The sequence below is a fragment of the Zootermopsis nevadensis genome, unplaced genomic scaffold (assembly GCF_977971745.1).
Source record: "Zootermopsis nevadensis isolate Lab colony 2312 unplaced genomic scaffold, Znev_1.0 Znev_ptg000022l, whole genome shotgun sequence".
Taxonomy (NCBI): domain Eukaryota; kingdom Metazoa; phylum Arthropoda; class Insecta; order Blattodea; family Termopsidae; genus Zootermopsis; species Zootermopsis nevadensis.
The window spans coordinates 23,091,785-23,117,833 of NW_028259154.1; the positions used below are offsets into that span (position 1 = coordinate 23,091,785).

Below are 26,049 nucleotides of genomic sequence, written 5' to 3' on the forward strand. Positions count from 1 at the left end.
CGTCTACCAAGTGGTCTATTCTTTTCAGGATTTCCTACTAAAATTCTGTGTGTATTTTGTCATCTCCCCCATGCTTACTATGAGCCTCGGGTATTTTATCATTCTTGATTTGTTCGCCGTAAGAATATTTTGTGTAAAGTATAAATTAAGAAAGTCCTCAAAATTCAATCTTCTTCTAGCTTCCTATTACTTCCACTCTCTCTTAGTTCCAAATATTTAAATATTCTACATTAATCGAGAAACATGCCTTCACAAAAGGACTGTTGATATGGTTGCATAACTTTCAGAATTTAAGAATAAAGTCGATTGGAATGAATTCGGAAAGAAATCCTTGTCCATTGTATTTCAACACACCTTTTCCATTAGTCTAATTAATTTCTGTTTTCGCGGCGTGATATTTATACTGTTAACACTTTTAAAATAGTAGAATTGTGCACACAATAAATCTGACAATAATGCATATTTATTAAGTTTATTTTATGGCCAGTAGTTTTCCCAGATGCTATTGGCCACTGCGTTTGGCTGCATAATTACTTCGAACTGAATGAAATAACCTCATGCAAGTTTCCTGTGCCTGTTCAAAATTTCTGCCTTCAATAACGACCCCCGCAGAGCAGAAATCTACCGCAACCCGTGCAACATTTCCGGGATTGATTAAAACAGGCCTTTCCAGCCTTTTTATGTTGTGCGGGTAACTTCTGTAAATTTGGTCTGTATGCGGGCAGCATGAAGTTCAATACGTAATCTGTGGAATGTAACACTATAATTATATATATATATATATATAACCTGCGTATTTTTCTATACATTATGTACAATATATATATATATATATATACATACTAATGATACTGTGAAAAAATTGTAAAAAATTCAGTTCCCAACCTAGGGGAGGGTGTGTTTATTTTCAGCACATTTTTACAAAATTAATTAATTAATTAAGTGAAAAGAGAGAAATACATAAGAAAAGATAAGAGAAAGAATGAAAGCAGACGATAGGATAGGTTAAAAGAAAACAAGAGATGTGACACTAGAAGAGAGGGTGAGACACGAATCTACCGTTCGTATGATCAAATTATTTAAATATTAAAGTATATGAAAGCCTCGTTCGTATCTCTGATGTTTTTCATCTAAAAGTTCTTTTCTCTGAGACGTCCTGTATATTCAAATCGAAGCTGCACTCTACAGACCAGTGCAGATAACTGTTCTGTTTCCCCGGCATTATATAAATTCGGTTCTATTCAGAGATCGCCAGTTGTTTCCATACTGACTTTCCGTTGTCAGCAAGAAAACAAAGCGGCTTAAACAATAACATGGATAACGCATTGTTACACTCGGAGGAAATGAGCAAAGGTACAGCGTTGCTTTTCATCAAACGTTCAGCTACATCCAAATGTCACAAAGCCGAATTTCGAATCTTTATCATAACAAAAAACGCTCCCCATTGTCCGCCAAAAGGGATGGGAGAAGAAGATAACTATATTGTAAGAGAGGGTGAGTTTTTTCGCCAGAAAAAATTGGGAGACCTATCATCTACGAGGGTAAGTCCTTGTACCTTTCGCCCCCTCGAGCAAAACAGGACTGCATCTGCCATGGTTCCCAACAGAGAAACGGGGGATGAACCGAACAGGAGGATATTGAACACAGCACTGTAGTGACTCACTTCATTTATTGTTTGCCTATATCTCCAATATCACCCCCTCTCAGGGGGTTGACTGCCCGAATATCGACCGTATTCTGTTGCCTCTTATAGCCAATAAACGAGGGCTGCACCACACGACGGTTTAAACAACTGCGCGAACTGGAGGGCTTTTGTGGCCAATGATCTCGCTCTCTCCCCCCTCAGCTTTTTTCCACTGTCATGGTAACTTTTTGGCTAACAAACTGTAGCTATCCATCTGGATGCAGGGCTGCTTTAAGGCAATGTTGGGCTCCGGGCGAATTATGGTCTGTCGCGCCCACCGGATTATTTTTTTTTAAAGTAGACACCTTACAATTTGATACAAGTACAGGTATATTTATATTAACAGAATCGGAAAGAATAGACCGTGAAGTCGTTGTTTTTTCTACATTTTGTGACTAATTGTGCTCCTTATATTGAAAAGCACATCGCTCGCGTGCTCTTGACACCCGGATTAATTACTCATATTTTCTATAACATATACCGTACAAAGGAGTCCACAAATAGGCCTATATTATTGAAGTGTTCGGACATAGTCTGTCATATGGTACCGACGCTTGGTAGATAGGGGACCTTAAAATCAAGGGGTCCAGGGCAGTTGCCTTCTTTGCCCATTAGATAAACCGGCCCAGCGTCGAGGCCTATTTTTGAATTAGTAGGGAAAGGTCATACATCGGCGAATCTAATTAAACAAGACAAGAAGCTTCATTAAGGAAACAAAAGGAATCATCGAATATACAAATTAGGGCTTAGATATTTCACGTAGGAACCTACTTTGTGTGGTCAGTATTGCGCGTGCTATCTGTTTGTTCATTGCCCACAGCTTGCAGTTAGTGTACAAGGCATAAAAATTCACGTAACTCCATCCTCTTGTGTGTTATTGAAGTATCGGAAGTGAAAGGAGGCCCCGGGAAAGACCTCGCGCCTGGGGAGACAGTCGGTCCGCGTCATTCAGATTAGGCTGAAAGCTGATTACAGTTCCGGACGGATGGGCGAGAAAGGGTTGGGATGATGTGGGGAATTTTGCAAGCGCTTTAAATTAGAAAGAAGGGTTTAATATGCGTTATAGATGATCAGTTCACCAAGTGCGCATAACGAAGGGGAAGAAATATCCTGGACTTTTACTCTTTGATACAGCATGAGAAACCATATTGCAAGAGGATCATCTTGGTAACTCAAAAACCTGATGGACCCTAACCCAAATAACCATAACATGTAGTTATTTGTTGTTTTATTAATTTTGTTATTTTACTGACAATAATATTACTGTTATTTTTTAATCTTGGCCGAGACATAGTTCAGGTGGCCATACGACTTCTCCGAGAATATCGAAGTTTCAGCATCTTAACTGGAACATTACACCATGGCGTTTGTTTTTATTCAAGAATTGCAATTTTTTTAGACCTCGGTGTAAAAGATCACGTTTCACGACGATGCATTAGGCCGACAACATAAAATGTCTATAACGTTTTAAAAATTCGTTGGTAACTGGTTTTTAATTTATATTATTTTTAGTCCAAGATGAATATTAGATTATTAATGCGGCTCACATGTGTGTAGTCAAACAAATTCATGTTTATTAACAAAATACAAGCGTGTTATAGCACAAAGTTAATATAAATATATTTGAAAGTGCATGTTCCTACAAGGGAGTGCACTATTTTCATTTGGTGATTGTGTGCCTTTAGTCATCTTTGAAATATTAATCATTTTCATTGATTTTCTTTGTATAGGATGTCATTTGCCGTTTATTCAAAATCCATCCGCTGAAAAGAATCAATCCGAACAAAAAATAAATAAAGACTGAAATTTCCTTTAGAGGCTCTCACCAATCAGGTTTCAATGGACTTAATATTCAAGACAAATTTAGGAGCTACTGCTTTCGAATATCGGCAGGATTTCCCGCTATCCTGATTTAGAGTTTTCGTGATTTTCCTCGATTTTAAATTCCAAGGTAATACCTTATGGAAATGATGAAATTCTCAATTCAGGATAGCCGGTATACGGCCAGTAGTGGAACTCGAAATAGAAAACAACCGACTAATTTAAAATTCCTACTAACTTACTCTACATTATCATGTTTCCTTCTTATTCATGCTACACGTACGTGACGTTTGCCATAGTGAAAATATCGTTTAGTATGAATCCACATAAGCTCGCCATACTCGCCTAATAAATCGATTTCTCAGTAGTTTATGTCGATCTCTCATGTACGAGAGCTTAAATTCACGTACGTACGTACGTCAGACAAGGGTACATCCTCGCATCTTGACACAATGTGTTGTCATAGTTCAAACACAGATTATTTCAGCCAAAGTTTTGTTTGAAAATCCCCTGTGGAACCCAAAAAAACAGAAGATTATAACGTACTCAGTACATGAGGTAAGCGTTCAACAAATTTTCTCTTGTCCTTTCCCAATCATCCCCAACAAAAAAATCTCCCCACCCCCCAGTATCTATTGTAAGAGTAACTTGATGTGATGTGTGGTTTACTTCTACTATTGTTGAATCGCCCTCATTCGTGAGGGTTTGCTGGGGGTGCTAACTGAACAATGGGCTCATGATGGGTAAGGGGTAGACCCTGATTCAGTTCACATTCGAGTAACAATATGGTATCAAAACCAGGGCACGTGGCATCCCTTCCCATTTGCAATGATGTTATCCACACCTTTACCCAAATTATAAGGTAAATTTAATAGACTTTGTGGCAGAGAGGGAATCCATAGTACAGACAAGTTATTTTGAAGCAGGGTATAACTCTGCGTGTTTCACCTCTCTCTCTCTCTCTCTTTTTTTTTTTTTTTTTTTTTTTCATTTGTCTCGAATCAGAAGCAAGGACGTTTCTCTTGGGTGAAACATTTCGTTTTATATAGAGCCGACTGTTGGGAGTAATTCTAAACTATTGAACCCGATCGACAGATCTATGAAGAAATCTATGTGATCTTGAAGCGTATGTAGACAGAGGTGGAAATAGAATATATTCCGGTGTTACAATATCGTTCATAGAAATATTTACGTATGCTCTTCGGGGGGAATAATATAAAAAGTATTCCTAGTGCTGGTGGCTTGGTGATTTAATAAATATGAAGTCAGCTCCATACTCCGGCAGTATTTATCCCAACACGATCACTGCGCTGATATTATCGACGGTGAGGAATTAAAAAGTACAAAGTTGAGATATTTTTCGATGGAATGACGACCACACTGAACTTCGAATATGGCTGTCTTCTGAAGAAAGCCATCTTCGTACTCACAGCCGTGAAAATCTCAACGCCATACTAAACTTTATTTAAATACGTCAATTTTAATATGTTATGAGCGTAAGGGATAATAAAGAAGAATGGACAGGATGCCTCTGTTTTCCTTATAAAGTTGGGGAAAGGCGAAGAATAATTACTCGTGTTGTAAGTTTATACAATATCGTGGTTTTATTCGGTAGCACAGCGTACCAACACACAAACATATGAATTCGTAAAAAATATATTTAAAATAGAGATCAGGATATTCAGTTATAGACCGAGAGAGAACACGGAGAATTACTTTGCTAATTGCAATGTCTTCTGAGGTTAAAACTAATTACAGATAAATCGTTTTCATTATGTAAACTGGATTGAAGTCTGGGATTTTGTGATCTTTGTGTTCCTTAATATAATCTGGTGAAGAATTTGCTCTACTGTGTAATCTATTTTAAATCCGACAGGTACAATCTGTATGGTGGAAAAATTACATCCTTGTTTGAAACCTATCGCATTTTATTATTTGCTTAATGTCTGCATTTCAGCCTCTAGAAATTACGAAATATGCCATGTGACATATAGATTCACATATGAGAACACTTAAAATTAAATACCATATTTGTCGTTTCAAAACACCTTTTTTTTTCCCCATCAAAATATATCGCCGGACTCACTGCGCGCATGAATGCATGTCTTGCGCACTTCGAGTTTATATTTTTGTCAATATTCAGTTTATTTACTTCATAAACCTTCGGCGTAAAAGATACTGGGTCATTCTATGGGTAATTTTTGAAAGAACACAATAACTTACACTCAGAAAAATACTGATACATATATAGGCACACAAACATATAGGCACTATCATGTATAGTATATATAAACGGTCATGATTGGGGGGGGGGGGTGTCTTCTATATTGTTTCTGTGTGTTGTATTTTGCCACTATGCCAAAACACTACACGACGAAACAGCCCTAAAGATAATCATCTACAGGTTTACAACTTTGCAACGTCTCAGTTCCTGTCCAAAGTATAATTCCATTCTGAAACATGCATATAAAAAATGGCTAATTCTTAATTGGTCCCAGACACAGTGTATTAACAACAAACTGACATTTACCATTGTCCACTCTCGATTATATACACAGGCAGAACATCGCCTGTATCTTATGTATATAAAATATTAATATTTTTATACGTCCGTAGACATAAATTTCTATATTCCTTCTCGATCACAGAAAATTCGTACGTCACAAATAGTGCGGTAATTAAATAGATATGGTCCATTGTCTGAAATATCTATTTTGCTGTCAGACCGAAAAAATTCAAAGAATATTATCTGTCAGTTCTGTATACATTATGTCGAAAATCTTGTAAGACAGAATCTGTAGTTCTTAGTTTGCCTAGCTTCATATTTTATGACATTCACCAGTTACATATTTCTCACTCTCTTTTATGGGAATTCATACAAATTAGGGTTTGTACTAAACATATAGGAGCAGTAAATTAACCGATAAATTTTAATGTAGACATTTAATGTCAGATTTTAATTTAATTTAATTCTTAGCGATGTATAATGGAGATGGAAGGACAGACAAACACTACCGCCTAATGATGCTCTATTTAATGCAATTTGTGCAACGTTTACATAATATAGGCCGTACCTCAAACGATGGAACATTACCAACACAACAGTATCATTGTCATTGTCACAAATGCTTCGTCACAATTTTTGTGGATGTATATTTATGGACCACACCATGAGATAAAATCTGAGTGAGATCGAATAATATTTTTTTGGCAAATGGAAAAGGGTTTTTCGTTACAAATTCGTATTTTAATATTGATGAACCATTTCTGTACAAACCGGCTCACTGTATGAAAAAAGCAAGCCAGACTTCTATGTAAATGGCGCTCAACACGGGAGCGCGTATCTGTGCGATATTGAAGTAAACTAAGAACATATTTTTTTTTACAGAAAGGCATAAGGAATTTAGTCTTTACAAGATTAAACATGTTTTAAAACAACTGTATAAAAAGATAAATGACGTAACCATAGACGCTTAAACACATCTTGTTATAATGAATTCTGCAATTACTTAAATGTAAATGTAGTTAATTGCTTGAGCGTTATGCGGTTACAGTCATGTTCACTTGTAAACTTAACATTTAAATAGGCTCGCCGAGAACTGAACCCGGAACCTTCCGAATACGATGCATGAGTGATAACCACGCGTGACTGCGACGTTCAGTTTACACGATGTTCTCCTCGTGTTGGCCTATAATATTTACGGGAACAATTCAAATAGTTTGCGCTAAAACGGGATAACTCACTCACCACCTGTGGCTTCTGTTTCATTTGCTAAATAGTTCGGGATATCAAGTCTGAAATCCTCAAGCTACTGCTTTCTTATTTCCGTTCTAGTCGTTGTTTTTCTTCCTGAATCGCCTTTAGCTTCCAAAGACGCTTTAAATTTGTTCTAGTGACGTCGTCTTCTGGCATCAGTCTGAGTGCGTCCTGGTACCGGGCCTCCGCGTCTTCCATTCTTCCAGTGAGGTGATACAAAGCACCCAAATTTGCCACGCTCGAAGTGTCCTAGAAATACATAAAAAAAAAACTCTTTTACTTACAGCTTCAGTTATGGGTCGAACCTCTAATTTTCTGTTAGAGAAAGTTATTTCTGCTTCTTTGCAATAATTTCCTTGAGCATCAGAAGTTATTCAAGTAGTCAAAGATTGCCATCACCATCACAAAAGACCGAAATTAAACAATGTCTTGGGGCAGTTTAATAAGTTAATGTTTTATATTCATTTATCTGTTATCCTTTTTATTTCTTCCTAATTTATAATGTCTAGGAACCGAAGGTAACTAGATTTTCTGGTGTTCCTTAATTTTGCATTAAAAATAACAGTTCTCTATATTTTAATTTGAAGTTTTAGATGACAGACGGGAACATAAACGATGCTGGATCAGCATAGTAGCAAGCACGTGTTCTTAATTTGTTCGTGAATGTAGTATTGATGTATTTTATCGTTCCCAGATGTCTGAGCTTTCTCAAGACTTCGTAGAAATGTGTCAGGGGTTTATTACAGTGTCCGTCGCTCATTTAACAGCTAGTCAGTCAGACACTGACCTCCGGCCGCAAGGAGATGGCTAGCTTGTAGTTCCTCTCGGCACCCGCGAAGTCCCCTGCCATACGGAGGCTAGTGGCGGCGGCCACCACGTCCTCAAAGTCAGGAGTCGTCGAGAGTGCGACAGCTTCTTCCAACTTTGAGGCTGCTTCCGCGTACCGTTTCTGCGCGAGTAGGAACTGACCTGTGAACAATGAAATCCGTTATTGTTATCCGAAATGGTCCAGAGTCTACCTGATACTATGTGATGTTTAAGAAAATATAACGTTTTCAGCATCAATAAATTTATAAAAAAAAATTCTGAAATGATTCAGATGTACACATCACCTCTCAATCATCGCGTTTGATTACCCAATCTCCATGCGACGGAGGAGAAAATATAAATCTTGATTGCTGGCGAGTTACAATACCAATGACGTACATAATCTGCAAAAGCCAACGTAAAAGTTTCAGTGGACAAACTAGTACAGCAGCAAATTATGAAGGGTCTAACAGTGACGTGACCAGTACTCATTAATCCATCTTTGTTGGCCTGTCAACGACTTTACATGATGGATTAGCTACGAGACTTTAATCACATGAAATGGGAACACAGAACGCCATTCCAGCATTAAAGTAAACGATACTTGTTACTTTCAAACTGCATTATGCTGTCTGCGTAAAACAGTTCCCATTGGTTTTGCGCCACGAGATTGAGTTACATAATTCAAATAACTGTTATATGGGATCGAAAACTGTCCCCTACTTAAAAGTTAATTCCACGAATTTATGACATCAGAAGATAATACTAACACTTGTTGAGAATATTTTAATTTCAGTTGTATGACGTGCGAACAAAATTGTAAAATGGAAATTTTCGTAACTTGTAATTTCATGTTACAAGATTTCGTGTCAGTACATCGAGGATATGTGACAACATGTTCGTATAACAAGCACAGTAGACACAAGAAATATGTACAAAATTCTGATGTGAAATTAATGCAAAATAAATACGTCTACCATAATTTAAATTAAGTAAGAATTAAATTTTAGTGCATAACGTGTAGCTGAGTAGTTTGTAATATTCTCAGTGCATTGTTACAGTAGGCTGATACAGATATCACAGAAATAACAGAAACTAGACATAAACAGGAAGTTTTGCCTTGAAAACGTAATCGAAACAGAGAGCATTTGGAAGTAGGAAAGGTAAGGTAAAAATGAGAGTATAAACAAACTATTTCGTGTAACGCTGTTATAAAACCAGCGTTACTTAGCTAGTTACGAAGTCAATTAGCTAATTTGTTAGAGAGTTACGTAGTTCACTTCGGTTAGATAGTTTAACCGCGTTAATTACTTAGTAATTTGGTTGACTAATTCATTTTTTTTACCAGTTTACTTATGTTAGATTTAGTTATTTCACCAGTTACTTAGTTTTCATCTCAGTTACTAAGTCAGAAACATGAAACACGAAGTTAATCTCCAGTCTCTGTAATACAGTTTAGGCGTACTTTCATTTAATGACAAGTTTCCCCTTTAAATCCTACCCCCTAACGCAACGAGCACATCTAGAAGTTAGCACTTTCTAAGTACCCTCAGACTCCCGTCTTCCAGCAGATCATCCCTATGGACCACAACGGGAATAGAGGCACCACGCCTTTACAACCCCTAGCGTCTGTCCTTGGGGATGTCATATTAATTCCCGTAATAACTACGCGGAACAAATAAACCTGCACACGTGGCCACCCCCTCTCACCCCTCTCGTGTGTGAATGCCCCGCCTAACTCCCCACGAGCTAATAACACGGACATTTTCTTCCGTCTGTATGTCAATCATTTTGAAGCATCACTGGCATATAACACGATCAGAGCTGGGACGGGTCGAGTTCATGGCGCGCCTTTCGAGAAGGGTCGAAGACGACCGTCGACCGCGGGGAACTTCGAGTCTTGCTGAGCGACTGTCAGTTTCATGAGTAGGGACTCTTCCAAAGAATCGGCTATAAATTACATTTTCACTACACAAAACTAAAAATCATTTATATGCATCGATTTTGATATAAATGTAGATATTACATTGGTTTTCAAAGTTGATTCTCCTGGATACCCCTGAATTCATATCCTCATAACAATTTCTCGATCCGGTATGTAGCATTTTTTAACAGCATTCAGTATTTGCGAATAGCTCTTTCGACTGCGTGATTAACATAGCGTTTAACCGAAAGATGAGTCAAACGAAATCTTTTGCGTCTGTATTTCCTATTCGGATCTCAGAATTTTTCGTAGTCTCGCAAGATAAATGTAGGACTAGTACCCTAAAACAGAATACAACTGCCTCCTTCCAAATCCTTACCTCATAACCGCTGCTATTTTATATCCTACATTTGAAACAGCAACATTATGTTATATAACGTATCGTACTTTCAATTAACATCGTATTAGCGGTGGTTTCAATAATTTGTTGCGAAGGATGTGTAAGAAATCGATCGCGGACTGTATAGCGTATTTATTACACCATTCCAGCCATTTTAGCCACGGAGAAACTGAGGAAAAACTAAGCAGTACCTTAAGCTGAACAGTCGGTCTCAAAGCAGGAACTTACGATGTGTAAATGTATGTTCCTTCCCTCTGTGTCTTGAGAGCTTTCGAACAAGGTTCCTTTCTGAGCGAAGCGAAGCTTTGCATCAATTATGCAACACCCACCAACTGATTTAGCAGAATCTGATACGAAGCTACTACAAGTAGTCTGTAAGCTTTGCACATACACTGATGAAAGTAAGGGCTTTTGTAATTCTAAAATGGCTGTCTTATGGGTTGTTGCATGGTGTAGTCAGGTATAAGTTCACCAAGTTTTCAGAGGTGCTTGCTGCCTCCATCATCAGGGCGGTGAAACGTCTGTAAGTTTCTATCTGACTACACGTTGCAGTAACTCAGATGAGAGCTATCTTGTTTTCGTTTTTCGTAGAAAACTTGCCAAAGAGAGTAATAGAAAATCACGGCAAATCTTTGTCAAGATTACAGATTCGAATCGAGTTTCGGTCACAGGACCTTTCGAATGTGCAGTACGAATGTGCCCTTGATATAATTATAGACGTCATTTATTCAATTATCGTGAAGCTCGCAGGATAAAAGACAACACTCAGTTGCCACACCCAACATTGGTTTCAACATAGGTCACTCTTGTTGTCAGCTGAATCCCATAACAGCAATCATTTTGCCAGGCCAAGCTGTGGCGTAACATCGTATATGAGAGAGGCACGCCCCATACAGGCTGGGACACACTGTTCGCAGTTTCACTCTGTCGCGTCATTTTGTTAGCTTCATAGCTGTTCTGAATAGAGGGACGCTTTATACGACTGAGGAAGCTTACAATTGGTACAGGCGAATCAAGATGTACGACACCATTGATACAGGAAACACTGAAAATTAGATTCACATATACATTAGGAGCAGACGACGTTCAAGGATAGTTTGCTATCATAATTTTAGAGTATTTTATCGCCCATTTTCCTATCGACGAACATAAATACAATCAAATTGTTTTGTATAGTTATGTACATGATCTGTCACCCTGAGCAAAGATCTTAGATTGAGAATGCTCTCAGAATAGGGTACTGAGAAGTATACTTGCACCTAAGAGACAGAAAGTAACAGGTTACAAAACGTACGTAATAATAAGCATTCGAGTTTTACCATTTGTTCAGTTAATGAAATATTAATAGGCAATCAAATCATTGATCATGAAATGGGCTAGGCATGCGAATTGCGTACTAAATTTTATTGTGAACACGTGAGGAGAAGAGACAATTTGTCTGGCCTGGGCGCAGATGGGAAGGTAATATTCAAATGCATCTTCCAGCAAATGGGAAGGACTTGTATCGGATTCATCTGGGTCACGGTAGAGACGAATGGCGTATACTGGATTCGTCTTTGTACCATTCATCAAACGCCAAGGAACCTCAGTTGTTCTTAGAGCGTCGTTATTTATTTTCATATGCGGATGATTTGTATAGAAGTTAACAAAATATTCCGAATCTGACATATGGAATATAAATATGAGTTAAACATACAACAATACGAAAAGTGTAATCGTAGCTAAATAATACTTACTTTTAGATAAATTTACATTAATATAAGTAAAATAGGAAAAGCAAGTCAGAATTTTCAACATCGAACACAAACTCCGATCACAGATTCTAGACGTTAAGCTGGGAGAGTAGAACTCGTATACTTTTAAGACCTTCCTGTTTGGATAACTAGCAGATTAAAACCGTTCATAGCTCGCTACAAACAAATACTGCAGCTGCTGTTACAATACCGCCTTCCAGAAATAGCTATGCCTCCATACTGTTCCCATTTGTGGAGCCACTTTCTTCTTCTCCTTGAGTGTGCTGTACAGTCTGTGACAAAACCATTCGCCTTTGTGCAGTTCCGTAAAATCACTCAGGTAATAAAGGAAATGTCGTACTGTAGAACCAACTGTCTGACTATGGGCGCAATACCCTTTTTGAACAGCTGAAAGTCGCTTAGATACTGAAGAACTTCAATGCCTTTACTCCCGGTGACGAAAAGACAGCGTTTGTAGAGCAACTTTAAAAAGGCTTTTTTGCATTCATGGGCCCTTTGAAAGTGTCGGAAGGAGAAACAGTTGACGAGACAGCATGCGCCACTACAGAACAAGTTATCAGGTCAATTTATTCACCTCCCGTTGAAAAATATTAAATAATTGTGAAGAAAGTACAGGTTTTTAACATTCAAAATGGAAAAATGTAGGATGATTCAAAAGTGATGAGAGCAGCAATTTATTCGAAAGTCTCGGTGCACACACGTGATACTTGAGCACAGGCACTTACGAACTTTTCCTTCGGCGAATAAACCGAAATGAATATAGCAAATATTAGCATTAAATTTCGTTTTCTTAAATTTAAATTTAATCGTGAATACGTTGAATCTTAATTTTTCAGTGGTGAAATGGTCATATCTCCCACCACGGCTGGAATTTCAAAAACCATGCAGTAGCTTGAATTATCAATACAAATTGTGCGAATATATCTACTACGAAGGATCGATCTCATCTCATGCATCTCCTTCACCGCCCCTCTAATCGCGTTTTGTATTACACTGGTCAGTAAATGAACATGGATACGTAGTGCACTGAATTCTTCCAGGCACTCCTGCAGTCCGCCACACTTTTCTAACCACTCTTCCACGGTTTCTCTGAATTAACATATTCTGTGATTAGACGTTCTGATAGTAGAGTTGTACTTAACTTCGCCAGATGATACTAATTTGATGACTCGAATATAAAGGGTTCCGAAGACCCCGACGTTTAGAAGTCATCTGGTACGACGAGCTGCCCCCTCCCCCCTCTTATCAACTGTCATCAGCCAAGCTTACAAATTGGCCCGTCAATTTCCCTCATTGCGACTGCTCAATAATCTAAAGCAGACATCCGCAGTGGAGAGGCAGACTTACAGTGAGACTAAGGAGGGAGCATGAAATGTTCGATATTCATTGTGATCTTGTAGTTTTTATCGCCTTCTTCTTCTTCTTCTTCAGAGTCACAATTCTTGCTTAGCTCTTACGAGTTCATAAACGGCACAGCTAAGGAGACCGCAACTACTAAATCTTGACAAAATCAAGTAAGCACAGACCACCATTTTAATAACACTAAAATAATTAAAATCTGCAAAACCGTACTTATATTTTGTTGTGTTAAATGTGATATCCTGACTATTATCTGTTGTAAGGAAAATGGCGATCTTACAGGCATGGGAACTTTGAACTGTCGGATTCCAACAGTGCAATATTTATCGCTGCCTAATTATAGCAGGGCTTTTATTAACCTAGTTTTTTTCAATAAATATTTTACTTATTAATCAAATCATATTAAAACACTGTTATAATTATGACGCATTTATTGGTAAAATTAATTAAATCTGTAACAGTTCGTTTGCCACCATATGCAAGTCACCACAGCCATATTCCCATGTATCGCTTGCTGACACACTCCCCATCCAAGCTTTCTCATATAATCTTGCTCCCAGCACTGCATTATCTGAGCGTTAGTGAGGCGTATATCGTATCTCATTGCTCACTGATGCGAGGCAAACACAGTTTAAACATATGTTGCGACTCTCAGCGACATACGCGAGTGACCCCTCCCTCCACAGTCATATCTACGATTGCCCTATTGAGAATGTTATGCGGAATAGAGAATTTCCACAGCCAGATGTAGTGGACATTAATTTGATATCTCTAAGAAGTAATAAAAGTTTCAATAGATATAGAAAGCGGAGAGATGTAGAGCTATTTCAGATTGGAGTACGTATATTTTCAAAATACGTTAGTCACAATTTTGTAAGTCTCATTATCTTCGGTGTTATAGCTGTTACAGATACAGAGTTATTTTTTTCTCAAATCTTGAGAATTTAAAATATGTCCACCTGACATCTTCATGAGATGTTGTCTCATTTTATTTTAGTACAACTGGATTGTTATTGTCATTATCTTAAGCGTCGTTATATTAACATCGTTGCCTTCGTAACACTGTTCAAATGTTTTTAATTTTACGTAAATATTTAAAATGACGGAATATCATGTCCGGTGACTTAAACAGAATCAAAATCTTTACAAAACTCCCAGTACTCTGCCCAACTCATTTATCGATGTAATGTGACAAATCTGCTTTCATGATCACTGGGATAGTGCACGTCGGCTTCAGGTTTCTGATTATTTCGAGTGCATCAGCTAACATCAGATCATGTAAAACAAATAAGAAGGAGGAGGATGTTGACTTACCGTAGTGTCTGCACACAGACGCATCTCCTGGTGCTAGACGCTCTGCTTGGACATACCACTGCTCGGCCTCGCCTATGCGCGTGCGCTGTGATAAAAGACACCCTTTGTAAGATTCGATTCTGTTAAGAAATACCACCAGCATGTGCATAACATGTTTCCCGGAGAAAAACATTTTTCAGTACCAATTCGCCCACAACGAACCTCACGAGATTTAACCCAAACCTCTACTTGAGAAATTAGTATCTAGAAGCTTTAACTATAAAATTCCGTAAGTTATACTTGAATTTAAAGATCTACTTAAAAGTGTAATTAAAACCAAAAAAAGAACATTCAATCTACTTACATAATTTTTGTGCACAGAAGAAAGCTAATTTTTATGTAATAACACTACAGCGCAATATAGACTATTCCATACGAAGTTTTCAGTTGATATACTCACATTACGAGCTAGCAATTTTCCGTAAGTGAGATGTGCTGGCACGTGGTCTGGCCGTACGGAAAGGGACGCCCTGAACCAAGGTTCGGCTTCAGCGTCTCTACCCAGACGACTGTATGCCTCTCCCAACATGTTGAACAGACTCTGCATTGTAACATGTCATAAAATATTCACCTATGGGGACAGAGTTATTACGTCTGCATGCAAAAATATTCACAACTCTAATGGGTTGCGTTTATATATTCTTTTGAGAAACAGAGAATGTGATATCACAGCATCTTCAGTCAAGTGAAATCCATACTCACAGAGGACAGTATTTGGATTTGCATCTTATAATACCGAAGATGTACGCAAACGCATAGTACCAACGTAAAGAAGCATCTGGCCAAATAACGAGACATGCCGATGTCTCAGAATTGTTAAACTTAGAATTCCGTAGTAAATGTAATTTTTTCGCGAAAGTTCCAAGCCGGTATCTATGAAACAAGAAACACAATAAGTTTCACGTATTCTCAGAACTTGAGTTGCAATGGCAACGACTCAGAACGTTATAATTCTGGGCTGAACAGTTTGGTAAATATTTGACAGAGCGTCGTTAAATAAGCCAATGAAAGTAATAATGAGCATCCCACTAATCGAGAGCGTACTATATCCCAGATGAAAGTAAAATTTACCTGCGGAGGGTAGAAGTCTGGCCTCTTGTTCACTGCCTCGAAGAACACGTCCACGGCTTCGTGGAGTCTTCCTTGTTCCATAGCGAGACGGCCCAGGTGGAAGAGACAGGCGACCGTGGCCGTGCGATGTGTTCGTGGATCCCTCAGCCCCGTGTTGTCTAGGCCCGCGCAGACCCGCAACACAATCTTCGCCTCGGCTACTCTCCCAACACGACCAAGCAGAAGTCCCAAGTTCAGATGAGCCACTACCAAATTAATTTAAGCACTTTGATGCAAGAAACTACGAAACAACATTGCAGGTTCAACAGTAAACTACTTAGTTTGTTGGTTATTTAACGATGTTTTATCAGAATTTGTCCAGCGACAAATGAGGTGAACCACATGAATCCACTTCACACCCTCCCATCATATTTTAAGGTTAATTTTAATATTACCCTTCCGTCTATATCTAGTTCTTTCCTTCAGGTTTTCCCTCCATCTGTGATATAACTAGATCTTACCTGCTAACCGTGGTCTATGCTGAATGGCCACCCAGTACTCGTGCATTGATTCATCAAATCGCTGATGGCTTTGCAGGAGAATGCCACTGTAATGTAAAACGCCGATATCAATAATTACTGTTTATTACGTTTATTGTATTGTAATTGATATTGATCAGGCTATAGGTATAGACGTACGCCAACCGAAGAATTTGAAGCAAAAGTTTGGTCAGTGGCATGTGTAGGTCTGCATTCCGTTGGTTTACCAGCTAACAATTTCTTTTAAATAGTTACTTTACATTCATATTATATATGATCGAGAATGTAAATTAGATCATCAAATCGGTTAACCAGAGGTCTTCTTGATTTTCATGTCCTCTAACTAAGATCATGTCATGACTGCTTCATTCCACGTCCTTACAACACATCATTAAACCCTGTAGAACTGAACTTACGAAGTTAACAAAACAAATACAAAAGAAGGGGTTCTTAATTCTTACTGGCCCTATTTTACCTGTAGAAACAGTGGGAAGATTATAATGAATACTGCGTAGAAGATAACAATTTTGAAAGAAGCTGTCGTGGCTTGTTTAAAGTTGTTATTCGATTTTCGTTTGGACAGATTAACACATAAAAGTGTCGGTCAGATACTTTAGGAACTGCGAGGACTGACTCGCTGGACTTACAGGTTGTAATGGACGTCGGCCATATTGGGACGATATAGAAGAGCCTTTCTGTAACAGGCCTCGGCTTCCTCGTATTGACCCTTGACACTCAGGATGTTGCCCAGGTTCCCGTAAGCTGTCCGTCAGAACGAAACAAAATAAGTGTGACGTAAGCAGTCGTGTTCACGATTGGCTATGACTATTATATTAATATATTTTTACTGTAGATGCTATGGCCATAAGTAGTAGCAAAGTTATCCTTGTGCATTACGGTTCCGAAGTTTTGTTGAGAGAATAATTTCTTGTTATTTAATATTAGAAAGAAATACTGTAATTTATTTTTTAACGAAGCAAAGTACTTACCTTTAGCTGGGTTCACTGATATTCCGGAGCGGTACAGGTCTTCTTCACTTTTCCAGTCCCGATTTCGAACAATAGTCCTTCCTGCTAGTGCAATCAGGATGAGAATTAATGTCATCGTTAACAAGAACGCTACATTCTTTCGAGAACGCTTGTCGCCAAGTTTTTCCAAAAGTATGACGAAACCATGTCCTACGAGGAGACAAAATCCAAGAGACGGAATGTATAAAACGCGTTCTGCTACAACAAAACCTACATAAGCCACCAAGTTGCTGGCAGGAATGAATGGTATCACCATCATGGCGACACCCACCGTCACCACAATACTGTCTTGTCGCCTCACGAAGTTGTCTTCGACATTCTTTGGCTTATTTGCAGTTGATTTTGAAATGGTTGTACACAGACAGTGCGATGAATAAGAGTCACGATTCAGATGATGGAATGGAGCATTGTAATTCTTGGATACTGACTCTGAGTTTAAACACCGCGGCCACGAACTGAATATTTCTAGTCCATGACGGAAAACTAGCAAGAGATTCATAGCTGGGCGACGTTGAACCTCAGACCCAAATTGCTTGCAGACCGCACCTCCATTACTGCAGCTGACATCTACTATAGAAGTAGATACACTTTTTAAAACTGTCTCTTGTTTTTGGTTATGCATTGTAATGCAGTTAAGGTAAATAATATGCTTATAAGTGGACCATATTAAGGCACTGTAAAACACGAAGCTGATCACATTACGAAAGTCAAGGACGTGAGTAATCAGAGGAATTGAATCCATAGACCAATCGAAGCTTAAAGTGGACGGATACAGAAGAAGGCCAAAGTTGAAGGCGGGCAAGTAGAAGAAGGTGAATGCGCGGGTAAGGAAGGAGCTGCAGCGAGAAGCAGGATTGTCTGCGGCGGCGAACGTAGGGAGACGACTTCCTGTAAGCCACGTGCGGAGACCAACGCTGAGAATCGAACCAACTGCCAGAGTCAGCAGCCTTCGAGTGCTTCGGGCGTCCTGCAACAACGCGAAACAGGTTCACAAGTTCACACAAGCGATCGAGTTGTTGTCAGTCTGTTAATGAAAACATTGAGATCTGAAGGGAATCTGAATTTGAGTAGTTTTAGGGAGTTATTTCGACGCCTCTCGGCAAGCGGTCCCACATAATTATATATTTACGGATCTGACCTAGTGACACACTTTTGCGTTAGCTGTGCTGTAAGTCTGAGGTGTCTTACCAGTGACCTTACGCATTTTCGTTTACTCCCCCGATGTTGAGTTGTGAGTGCAAGAAGGTACTTAGCAAACTGGAAGGTAGGGAGCGAGGCAGATACATCTCGGTGAAAGTAAGATTAAAATTTCATATTAGAGGTTTTACTCTCTTACACGGTGGAGTTTAGTATACACGTACATTTGAGCCGAGAGAGGATTCAGACAGGGAGGTCTTACGTATGTATAAATTACTTAACTATTACTGAATAATATTCAGTAAATCGAACTGCGGAATGCGGTTATAAAGTTTATCATTTGTCATTCTGTCGGTGATACAGCGCACTCAGTGACCACATGCATCTATTAATAAATCAGTCTTTACAGTAGGCCTGACACTAATCGATTAAGCATGTAGTCTGTGTCGATGATGTCTCACCTCTTCTGTCTTGGTGAGTGTTCTATGAGACCTCCCGAATAGGGCCCGAAGCGTCGTGCAGGGCCCCCGCGACGAGTGGGCCACCAGTTCGTACGCCATGCAGACAGCAAATACGGTGACGCCCTGTTCCTTGGTGAACATGGCGCATACCCCCATAAGTAGGTTGGCTGCCAGGTACAGGGTGTTACGGTTCGTGACGTACTCGTGGTACAACAGGAGAGACAGAGTGAAGAACAGAGAGGCACCAACGTCTGCCCGACCTGTCAACAGACGTGATCGTAAGCTGAGAGGAGATAAAGATACAGGGTGTTCGTAACCGCATTATTATTGTTACTTCTACTTTGACTCCATATTACAGGATGTCCGCCCATTAGGAGGAGTTAAAACTTATGCAGCAATGTAAAACGTATATTTGGAATTCATGAAGTGCTACGCTAACATCTCCCTTGACATTACCGTTAGCATCGTCACTCTTTTCTCTGTTTCCGTGATAGTTTCTGCAGTAAAACTTTGAAGAGATTGGAGAAATTGCATATTGAGGAGCTTCACAATTTATTATTTAGCAAATATCATTTATGTAATAAAATCTAGGATGATGGGATGAGCAGAGAATGTAACGCGCATGAAGTAGATGGAGAGACAAGAAGAAATTTTTAATAAAAACCTTAAAAAATAAAGATGGCGCTGTGGAAGACCTGTGTGTCAAATAAAAGGTAATATTAAAATCATCATCATCATCTAGCTGTCAAGGATTTTGGGTCTTGTGACCCGTTCCGGCCTCAGTCACCCAGGAATATTTTTAAAGGGCGTCTTTTGTTTCTTTTTCCTATTGGTTTATGTTTCAAAATTTGATGTGGCAATCTCTCCTTGTCCATTCTTCGTACATGTTGGATCCAGTTCCTTTCGTATCCGTGGATTTTTTCCAATATTGGCTCTGTTTGTAGTTCTTTGTGGATAACGTCATTTATTTTATGATCTCTCCATGTGTATTTGGCTGTTTTTCTTAAAAACTTCATTTATGCTCCTACAATTCTTGATTTGTCGCGTTGTTTCATTACCCAGGTTTCGCATCCGTAAAGAAGTGTTGGTATGTATTTTCAATCTAGTTTGTTTTGGGGTTTTAGAGGGTTTAAAGATTGTATTAATGATGCCTGTAACTTGTAAGTATTTAGATAATTTTGCTGGGAGATTAAAATGTGTAATTTAAAATGGGAGAGAAGGGTTTGACTGAAATTTGTGAACGTATTAAGAAACCTTCGAGTTTCATAAGAACTGGGGCATTTATAGATGAGCGACTACTAGCTTCTCGGGAATAATTCTGTTTCATGGAATCAGTAGGAACTGTAGGCGTGTGTGTGGTCGAATTAAAGTATACTAAGAGAGCTCTAAAAATGTGATATTTACCAACAATTCCTGCGACTGCCTCGGTGTGGACCGGGTGCACAGCGAACAGCATCCCAGAGACCCAGGGTGTCAGGACTCTGCGCCGATGAGACGTCAAGACTCGAACCCACCGGGTGAAAGCCGCTGTGGCGGCAGTATGAAGCAAGGTGTTGAACACGTGGAAGCCTCGTGCCCTTCCGTGGCCCACGTGTCCACCTGCCAGTAGCACGTTGAGGCGGAAGGACAGTACGGCAAGCGGCCGGTAGGAACCGTGCGAACCGCTGTGCTCCAGAGGTGTGCCCCAGAAGTCGCGACGGAGCAGGTCCAGCAAAGGGGTCTGCGGTAACACGTCGTCGTTGGAGAGGATTGCGCGGCTGTAACACGGGTCGCAGCTGCGTGACTCGGCTGTGCCGTGGTCTCTCACAAGGTATACCTTGTGTCTGAAGAACGTGGACCTCAAAGATTTTACTTCGTATAGAAAATACAGGACGCAGCTGAAATTACGTGCTTTGCCTAATAATGACGAGCACTGTTACGCTGTACGTTTGACTTAACTGTATTCTTCTGAACACTACACACATTTCATACTGGACTCGTGGTCAGTTTAAGGTTTTTTTTTTACTTAATGGATTTTCCTTTGTACTCTGCAAGTGTTAGCTTCCTCGTTTTGAAATACTCTTTCTTCATGGTCTGGCGCGTAAGTGGCCACAGTTTCTTGCTGCAGATTTGACATCCATTTGTTTGCAGAATTTTTTCGTACCCATAATCAACTCGGCACACCCCAAGGTCTTTTACATCTAAAGTGGTAATATTTCAAGTTACATAAACATATTAAACATCCCTTGTCGCCACGGTATGGCGTCCCCTATGAGATTACGGACAGAGGAGGTGGCATCCAGATATTGGGGGTAGCTTGAGTACATATTGAATACTGGGTAGCGGAGATCAGACAAGGAGTGGCCCTTCAGCTTCTGGGCTGGGATGGATGACGATAATTCATCACCCTAAGAAAACATAATTTTCATTGCGTTTTAATTTACGTCTGCCTCTGAATACGGTCCAGTTGCAGTCTTTTGTGATCGCGGCAATGAAATTTCTGGTTCTATAAAAGGCGGGAATAATTTCGATGATACACACAATGTAAACCAAGCACTTTTTTATCTAACTATTGATTTAACTATGTATTTAAATATATATTTAGGTAGTTCGTTAACTATTTATGTAGCTATGTAACTATATTCTCCACAATATAGAGAGATTATAATTAGGAGAATAGCACCTTACAACAGTTGAAAATTGTATCTTACATCGTTGATGAGTGTCACTAGGATTACGTGAAGGCAGAGTACTTACTTGTCATCGTAGACAAAGCCCGAGTCCCAGGTGTTGCAGTACATGACAAAAGCCGTGACACTGCTGACTACTATAGCCCAATCCATTCCTTGCTTCATCTCATCTGCGCACTCCGCAGACAACTGCTGCCATTTTCAAGGCATCATTTTCATGAGATGGCCCTTCATGACCTGTGTAAGATAGTGGCAAATTTATCCAGTGAAATGTTCGTGGTATCTTAAGATTTATACGCCTAAGTTGGCATTATTCGCCCCCGTTTTAAACTCATAATTTACAGAGGTTGGGGTCTATGCATACTTTGCGTGGGTGAAATAAGGTACAGCAAAAGTTTCTATAACATATACATAATATCTTAACCTCAAAAATTTGTAGATTAGCTAATCAGAGTTATCAAGAATGCGAATTTGAACTCTAGTTTTGTGTGCAATTGGAATACACATATTTTTATAACGTGTTGTTTACAAGTTGATGTTCATATTTTGCAGATGCAGTTTTGTGACTAGGTGAAAGGATTATATTGTAAGAACTAACTCTACGGAACATAACCTTTTTGAAAATATAGCAGTCGCTCAGCTAGTCGAGAAATTTTCCACATTTTATTGAACCAGAATTATCATAATTGAGTTCGCAGTCCCTTTTCTGAGCCTCATGAATCCGATTCACGTCCTCACTGACTGAATATTCTCATACACACTTCATATAGAAACTAGGCATTTACGCAGTGCCTATTGTGAATTCGTAATTCATTCGGAAATGATTCTAGGAATTTTTACAGCTGAATTTCGAAATGGAACTGTAATCACGCCACTTCCCCAGAAGCGTAAATAAGTTATGACTAGTATTTACTCATGTCTGTTACACTAGTTGAAATAAAGGGAAACTGAAATGTGCAGCAGTTTCAACAGTACGTAGATTTAATTTTCGATTTCTTTGTTGGCTATATTTAATTCATATCTGAACGAGTGGTAACAGCACTATCACCTACAATGAAATATTTCAATTGAAGCTGAATTATCGAATTCAATCTGCTGCTACTCAGTCACATTGTGCTTCTATAATAAAATTAGTCAACTTCACGGAACAGAATCCTCGTTTAGAAGCTAATTATCTCTCGGCTGTTAATTTATCCGTCTTTTATGGAACCCGCAACTGGACTCGATCCTGAGTCACATGAATCCACTTCATAACCTCATATCATTTAATCAACTTTGAATTACATTTTAATATTATCCTACATACCTAGTTTTTTCAACTGAAAAATTTCTACTCATATCTCATCTCCCCACGCGTGCGAAATGACACTCATCTTTTCTCCTTCATGATTTTATTACTCCAATAATATTTGGTGACGTTGAAATTATGAAGCTCCTCGTTATACATCTTCATCCAGCCTCCCGTCCCTGCATACCTCCGAGGTCCAGATATTCTACTGTGTACTACAGTATTGTACATAATTATAAAGTAAAATGTGGAACAATATAATTATAAATATACTCACAGGTCAGAACGATCCTGAAACATTTCACTTGTGACACAATTTATAAAGCCTCCGTTCGTAAGTCCATGTCTGTTGCCACTTCCTACGACGTCCGATATCAACAAGTAGTATTAACAAAAGTACGCTTTTATAAAATGGATAAACATCGTCGTATATGTTATGTGCCCTTCCGATACGATGCGAAATCAATGTACCGGACGCATGAAAACAGCGAAGCCAGCGAGTGCAAGTTGTACGTCCGTCACCGACAGCAACTTGTTGGGTAATGGATGATGGGTCGAAAACCCACTTCTCTCCTTGTCTCACTGTTACTCGCCGTCCCCACCACGCACACAGTCGACCGTCGGCCCCAACTTCAATAACGAAGTAACAATCTGTTACTGGGGAACAAAACGTGGCCCATCAGTTCTAGAGGAAGTGAGTGGTTTCATCCATGGGCTCAGTGTGAATGTCAGTCCCAAAATTCCGTTACGAACCGCGGTTTGATGCACATTATTTTACTTTTTTGTGAAACGGTATGGAGGAATTCGTGCCATTGTACGAAACCCTGTTTCAGGATTTCTTAATATCCTGTCTTTTCCCATAAAATCTACCGACACGGCAGCCAAACAAACTCACGAGATTGAACAAATTCTGGCGCCATCCGGTGTAAGGTCTTTAAACGTCTGTGTATTCAATAAAGATAGATAATATATTTTATTAAAGTATATTTTAGAAAATTAAATTCTGAGGGGAAATGTTTGCTCGTATAAATCACTCCAACCTGGCAGCTTTAATTTGTATAGTGACATATTTAAAACAATATATAGTACTACTAACAGGAACAGTAGACTTGGTAGTGTTTTTTTTTTTGTTTATGTTCGTGATGGTAGGTTGTTCTGTAATCAGTCAGCCACTTGGATAAATAGTCCCCTAGAGACAGCAAGTTAGTGAAAATCATTCCGCTGAATGTTTAGATCTGTTGCTTCGATGTTTAATGAGCGAGTTCGTCAGTCAAATGGTTAATTAGTGATCATCGACAGATATGAGTGAAGGATAAATTGTGGAAGAACGTCTGTCAAGAATATGAGGTCTCAGAATTCTAGATCTAGACGCTCTGTGGCGTATTATTCACTCATCCTGTCTTGCATTCTACTTCCCGTCTGTTGCTAAGCAACTAGTAATAGCTAATAGGCTTTCAGAAACGCGGGGCTTAGAAAAGGACAGCAGTAAGCAGAAACATGTATTTTGCCACACTTAATATCTGTCTAACTGAATCTCACAAGTTTCTGGAAACATGGTGTAGTGGGATCCTTCCAGCTTCCCGCCGGCAAAGATGATATTGAGGGTAGTCTTTGTTATTTTCTACTCCTGCGTATAGGCGAGTTGACCTTTCTGGAAAAATTTTAATATGACAGATTTTCGAAACATTTTCGGCATTAGGTAGAAATCAATGAGATTTGAACCCAGACTTCCGTGTTAGAGCTATCAGGCCACACCTCGGACTTCGCGTCAACTATGATTGGCGTTCTTTATTATTTCCTTTACTTAAATTAATATTTTACAGAAATTTGATTTAAACTATGTTAAGTTATTCTCAGAGTCCGGCAGCGTATATTAACAACATATCAGCTGCACTGTCGTGGAAATTCAATGCCTCCTAAATTTTTATAATAGCCTGTAATGAAACTTAACAGAAATCAGTATTAAAATAAATATTGATTTTATCGGAAAAATTTTCTGTCTATCTGAATATGCCCCGATTATGCCAGGTACAATTTGCTTCTCGCACGCCGTAGCCCCCAAACACTGACATTTTCGTGATTGTCGATGTCGAACAGAATCAGACTGTAATGTCAAAAATGTTGAAAATAATCTTTAATTTACGTCCTATCGTACGTAACTGTGATTAATTAATGTTGTACACAAAGTAGTTTATGATGTAATTTTCAACTGCGTCTCTAGTGCTTTCGTTGCGATGTATCATACTTCACTGAGCTTGGTATTAATTTATTTCGGATTTGTTGCAGGTAGGATGAATAACGTTGATATGAATTTGTATGTGGTTAATTATTCCTCGTGAATTCCCATTAAATATGTAACATGTCATTCGTCATTTTTATGTAAAAGTCGTAGATATTAATGAGATCTGAATTGTATGTCATATGTCTTTGATAAAATGGACAAAATTACACTTTATTTTATATTGTAAAATAGGCGATGAGTTTACATTTATCCGATATGGACCGAACTGAAATTTACTCTACAATATTCAGTGCAGACTTGCCAATACCAAACGTCACATAAATCCGATAAGGACATCCGAACTTAAGACATGCGTACACAGGGACGAACAGACATAGTACACTGTCTCAGCATATTTTATGGGGACGGAATATTAGAAACAAAACAGCAAACAACTAGCCACGTTAACGGAAATACATAGTAGGCAGGATGTGTATTATGACAAAGTATACGTAAGGCCCCTTGAAATTATACCACCATTCCGCAAGGAAGCGAAACAATGATAGGGTGAGTTCATATCCATGTAACAGCTGCTCCATTGATGATTGACTGCTCTGCAAATTAGCAGCTCTCGACAAATATAATAGAACGTTCGAAGAGAATTCGTGTAGTGTATGAAACGACTATATTGTGTTAAATATTAATGAGGCGAGCGCAGACAATAGTCAACTGGATAGGCTGTGACTGACAAGGGGAGGTTTCGTGATTCTTGCTCTCCCCCGCGTCCGTCTTACATA

General features: G+C 39.0%; 2 protein-coding genes across 3 annotated transcripts in view; one reads left to right on the forward strand and one right to left on the reverse strand.

The window, feature by feature from the left end:
* MCTS1 (malignant T-cell-amplified sequence 1 homolog) overlaps window positions 1-26,049 on the forward strand; it is a 399,788-nt gene that overhangs the window by 352,916 nt on the left and 20,823 nt on the right. The gene's annotated exons all lie outside the window — the stretch shown is intronic.
* On the reverse strand, window positions 5,084-23,635 carry LOC110827582 (protein O-mannosyl-transferase TMTC2). 2 transcript variants are annotated; one of them, XM_022059350.2, is made up of 12 exons: window positions 23,309-23,635; window positions 21,811-21,980; window positions 20,479-20,831; window positions 19,075-19,334; window positions 17,438-18,443; window positions 17,096-17,210; window positions 16,431-16,516; window positions 15,931-16,127; window positions 15,260-15,400; window positions 14,821-14,905; window positions 8,050-8,231; window positions 5,084-7,511 (listed from the first exon to the last, which is right to left on the reverse strand). In XM_022059350.2, the coding sequence occupies exons 2-12, from the start codon at window positions 21,906-21,908 to the stop codon at window positions 7,326-7,328; spliced, it is 2,709 nt and encodes a 902-aa protein (XP_021915042.1). In that variant the 5' UTR covers window positions 21,909-21,980; window positions 23,309-23,635; the 3' UTR covers window positions 5,084-7,325. The 2 variants fall into 2 exon arrangements, with proteins under 2 accessions (XP_021915042.1, XP_021915040.1); XM_022059348.2 differs by having other exon boundaries at window positions 15,931-16,175.